At 39.2% G+C, this 4,796-nt stretch overlaps 1 protein-coding gene across 17 annotated transcripts in view; it reads left to right on the forward strand.

Moving 5' to 3' along the window:
• Nucleotides 1-4,796, forward strand: part of Sdccag8 (SHH signaling and ciliogenesis regulator SDCCAG8) — a 239,476-nt gene that overhangs the window by 164,011 nt on the left and 70,669 nt on the right. The window contains exon 18 of one of the 17 annotated variants that reach the window (XM_048809233.1): nt 4,595-4,760. The exons of the other annotated variants lie outside the window; for them this stretch is intronic. Within the exon in view, the coding sequence (XP_048665190.1) occupies nt 4,595-4,733 (139 nt within the window). The 3' untranslated portion in view covers nt 4,734-4,760. Of the gene's footprint in view, nt 1-4,594; nt 4,761-4,796 lie in introns of those variants that run through there. 17 annotated transcript variants of the gene reach the window in all.

The raw sequence follows: 4,796 nt of genomic DNA on the forward strand, positions 1-4,796 counted from the left end.
GCATTGCATTGGCTAGGTGCTGGCTGCTGGGGGCGGAGAAAGGGGGGAGACTGTCTTTTACTTTTTATCGAATATTTACTGAGCGCTTATTTGTGTTATTTGCTCTCTGCCACTATAATGAAATACCTGAAATAATTAACTTATAAAGAGAAGAGGTTTATTTTGGCTCGTATTTTTGGAGGTTCCAGTCCATAATTAATTGGACCCATTGCTCAGGATTTCACAGTGCCCTTCACAGGTAAATCCCCAATAACCTCCTTTTAAAATATCTTTATTTTTGCTTATTTTTTTTTTTTTAATGTGGAGCTGAGGATCAAACCCAGGGCCTCAGTCATATGGGATAAACACTCTACCACTGAGCTACAACTCCAGCTCCTTGAGTCCTCTACTTTTAAGACCTCAGATGCAAAATAGAGAGATAGTATGTGTCATAATTAAGAGCATGCACCCTAGAACTAGAGTCTCTGGATTTTCCTCTGTTTACTACTTTCTAGCCATGTGATCATGAGCAAATTTCTTCATCTTAAACTTAATTTCCTCACTTTTTATTCCTGTGAAATGTTACCTTGTAGGGTTGTGATAATTACCTAAAATAACCCATAAAAGTCTTTAGAACAGTGATTGGCACAGAGGTAGTGCTCATCCAGTGTTTTGTACTATTCATTCACTATCCTTCATTCAACATAGTGATCAGGCCTTTAATACACATTGGGCTCTGTTTTCCATTCTAGGGTGTAGCAGGAACTTCAGAGGCTTGCATTCTAGAGAGTTGTTCATTTACGATATGGGTTAAATTGGCTCTTATGAATTTGTGAACCACAATGCCATGTTTACATAACATTATTTCTAAGGGAAAATGCCTTATGGATTTTTAACAACTGATTTATGGAACAACATTTTGGACCATAATTCGATACATGCCTGTGATGTTCTAAGAGAGATTGTATGTGTACATCTATGTGTATTCTATTTGTATTCAGTGTTTGTAAGTTCTCTGTGTAAGCCCCAAATAAGATTTAAAGGGGGATGCATATACCTAGTTGTTTTTAAAAATCATATTTTAGCATAGTTAGGAATTAAGAGCACTTTTTAAAAGATGTTTATTTTATTATTTTAGAGCAGTTTTAGGTTCACAGCAAAATTGTTGGAAAAATACAAAGATTTCCCATATGCCTCCAGTCCTCACACATGCATAACCTCTCCCATGGTCAGTGTCCCCCAATTATACAGTTATTGCAATTGATAAAACTACATTGGCACATCATAATCACCCCAAATCCATGATTTACTCTCGTCCTCGTCCCACACAGGTGGTAGAACTGGGGTTCCCCTTGGTGGAATGGGCTGGTTGAGAAATAAAAGCTGGGAAAAATAGAACGACCAAAAAAAAAAAAAAAAAAAAAACCAGGGCACAGAAAAGAATTTTAAAAAGCAGGGGTGGGACTGGCAAGCCAATCATACTGATCAAGCTTCTATACTCTGGCAAAATGGAGTCTGCACCTGCTTTATTTATACTGGGAGACATCATAGGCCTTCCATAAAATGCTCTTCTCCAAAAAATATTAAAGGCAGGCATCCCAGTTCCCAACAGGTTATGCCCATCTCTGGAGTGGTCATGAGAGATCTTCCTAGCAGAGTGAAGATAAAGGTCATGTGCCTTGGGCAATCTATTGCATGGGAGAGCCAGGGATAGTTCCCAAGGCTAAACTTAAATTCTCCCTGGCTACTTGCCAAGAGAAGATCCTCATGTGTTTTTCACGGTGGTTCCCCGCAATTTACATTAGGTTTCACCTTGGTTTTGTATATTCTCTGGGTTTAGATGAATATACAATGATATAATCTACCATTGTAGTATCATCCAAAGTATTTTCACTGTCCTGTAAATTTTCTCTGCACAGCCTATTTATCCCTCATCCATACCATTTCCTGTCAAACACTTATCTTTCTACTGCCTCCATAGTTTTGCCTTTTTCAGAATGTCTTATGGTTGGAATTACACTGTCTGTAGCCTTTTTAGATTGGTTTCTTTCTCTTAGTAATATGCACTTTAGTTTCCTTTTCATGGCTTGATAGCTTGTTTCTTTTTAATTCACTTGGTCCTATGGCAATCTCAGTTTTCTGTGTAAGCACAAAATGATGGATGCAGACCTCAACAGATTCAGTGAATCTGTTTATTCATTTGCAGACTTGGGCACCTAGGGGCGCATTTTCTGGATGCAAAAATGGCCTGCAGTTCCAGAGGGGATTTTAGTTTTATAGGGTACAATGAGGGTGGTTTAATCATAGGAAACTCTGGACATGCTGATGGGACAGTCAAAGGGCTGGTTGTGCAGGTTAAAACTTTAACCCAGAGAGGCAGTTGTATAAAGGTTGAAACTCATTGTTACCTGGAGAGATAGGAACCCAGATCCTGAGAGATGAATACTCAAATCTCATGTATTGCTTTTCTTTCTCTGGAATTCATTGTTTCCCAAAATTTTGATACTTACTGTGCCTCTTTTAGGACTAATTTGCAATGGGGGAAGGTCAAAGTCCAGAGCCCAGCATTCACTAAAGGCCCCTTCCTTCAGAGCCCATTGTTACCAAGGATATACTACTGGGAGAGGTTTAATGTTTGGCCAATTTCCCTCCCTCCTCCGATCCACACTGTCCCTCTGTTTTTCCTAGTAGCTGTCTTGTGGGAATATTATTTTCCATAACCCTTCATTCTAGCTCATGAAAAATTATAATGTTGGAGATTCTCAAACTTTTTCTCATTATTAAGAGTGGGAGTGAGTAGTGTGTGTGTGTGTGTGTGTGTGTGTGTTTGTGTGTGTATGCGCGCGCATGCGCTTGTGCGTGCCTTTCCACGTTCCTAAGAGGAGAAATCCTCATTTGTTAGATGTGGAGGATTCTTTCTCTTGAATTATAAAAATATTTATTTTGAATACTGGGGGAAGGCCACCTTTGAAGGGATTTCCCTAATAGCTTTATACTTATCATGACCCATCCTTAACTTTTTAATTTGTTTAAGATACCTAACTTAATGACCTTTTCACCAGTCATTTTGCTTACATTAGCAGACTACTTCCATCCCTATCACTTATTTCTCTAGTTTGTATCTTCCTCTTTTAAGATTTAAGTGGTTGATTTCAACGAAGATTTCCCCAATTTCTTCATTCCTATTGTCTTAGAACTTAAGCAAGTACTAAGTGCCACAGTTTATTTTGGAGGGAGTGAATCAAAGGTGGGACCTGGAAAAATAGAAAATAATGCAAGATAATGTGTTACCACATAGTGATTACTTATCATAGGCCACAGAACTAAGGCCTTACAGTTTCTGGAAAGGCAGTATCAGAAACTGTGCTCCAAACTAGAGGGGAAAAAAGAAGAGGATTTTTATTTGCTTAGTTTTCTTCCATTTCATGGGTCCCAAGTTTCCCCATGAGAGATAATTCCCAGCACTGTGACAGCCAAATCCTGGAATGTAGGATTTGGTATACCACTGGACTCCAAGTGACAGGAGGAGCCCAAGACTTGAATTGTGCATACTTATCCCAGGTAGCAGAAGCAAGAAAGCCACCATGGAATCAGTGAGCTTAACATCAGCAGCGAAGAATTGAAGGCCCAGGAGAGGTCAGCACTAAGCAAATCTGATACACCTGTCTTGACTTCTCAGCGCAAGCAAGCCTACATACTACATAGTCCATGCCTAGACTTGTACTTGGTACAAACTACCTGACAAATTCCAGTCAGATTATTCTCTACAAGATTTCTGAGCAATCAGTATTTATTTCTATTTTTTTATTATGAGTTTACTTCTACCATTTATATTACAAGCTTATTGCAAGTATGTCTTCTGTGGAACCGTAGCAAGTTATAAAAATGAAAAAACCTTGGATAGGGAGCAAAAACTCTGAGTTTGTGGACCTGTTAACCACATTGATTTTGAACAAGTCAGATTCACATTCAGTCTCAACTTCTGTATCTATAAAATAGGGATTAAAAACTGTGCAGAATAGTTATAAGGTCAAATCAGATGATGTGTGTGAAAAGTATTGAAAAACCATGTGTTAAAAATTATTATATTTATATAACAATAGTATTATATAAATTTATATAATAATAATATTATTATGTTCAACTGAGAGCACCATAGAATCACATTATCTCTTGGGTAGATGCAATCTTGTGATCTTCAGTAAAACTTTTATTAGCAAAGAATATGGAGCAGAGAAAACACTTGAATTTTAATCATTGTAGTAATTATTTTGGGACGGTATTATTGTCTTTTGTTTTCAGAGGGGGAAACTGAGGCTCCAGGAGGTTTCATAACTTACCCACAGTCACATAGCTAATATTGGTCTAGGAATGGAGGTTCAAATGAAGTCAGAACTCACACTTTTAAACCTAGTACTTCAATACCTGTTCTAGTTTCCCCAGCAAGCCAGCATCTGATCTGGACTTAGACTGCAGGTCCCCATAGTCTCAGACCACAAAGCTTTCTGGCAGTGCGCACGGGGGTTGCTGAAGTGCTGAGCGTGGTGCTCAGAGCAGCGGCTTTAATCGAGATTTCGCACAGCGTGTAAGAACCCCTTTCACCATTAATCTGTAGCGGACCACTTTGCCAAGCAGCAGGAAGAACAGAGATCGAAAAAGAGACGCTTGGCTCCTGGACGCTTTGCCGCCCAAAGCCGCGGGCGCTTTGCTCCCATCTGCTTCCTCTTTTGCTTCGCTCCGGGCAGAAAAGGTGAATGTGTAATCAGCAGTTGATTGTAAGTACCCTAGGCAAAGAAAGCTCAATTGCACCCTGCCTT

The sequence above is a fragment of the Marmota marmota genome, unplaced genomic scaffold (assembly GCF_001458135.2).
Source record: "Marmota marmota marmota unplaced genomic scaffold, marMar, whole genome shotgun sequence".
Lineage (NCBI taxonomy): Eukaryota > Metazoa > Chordata > Mammalia > Rodentia > Sciuridae > Marmota > Marmota marmota.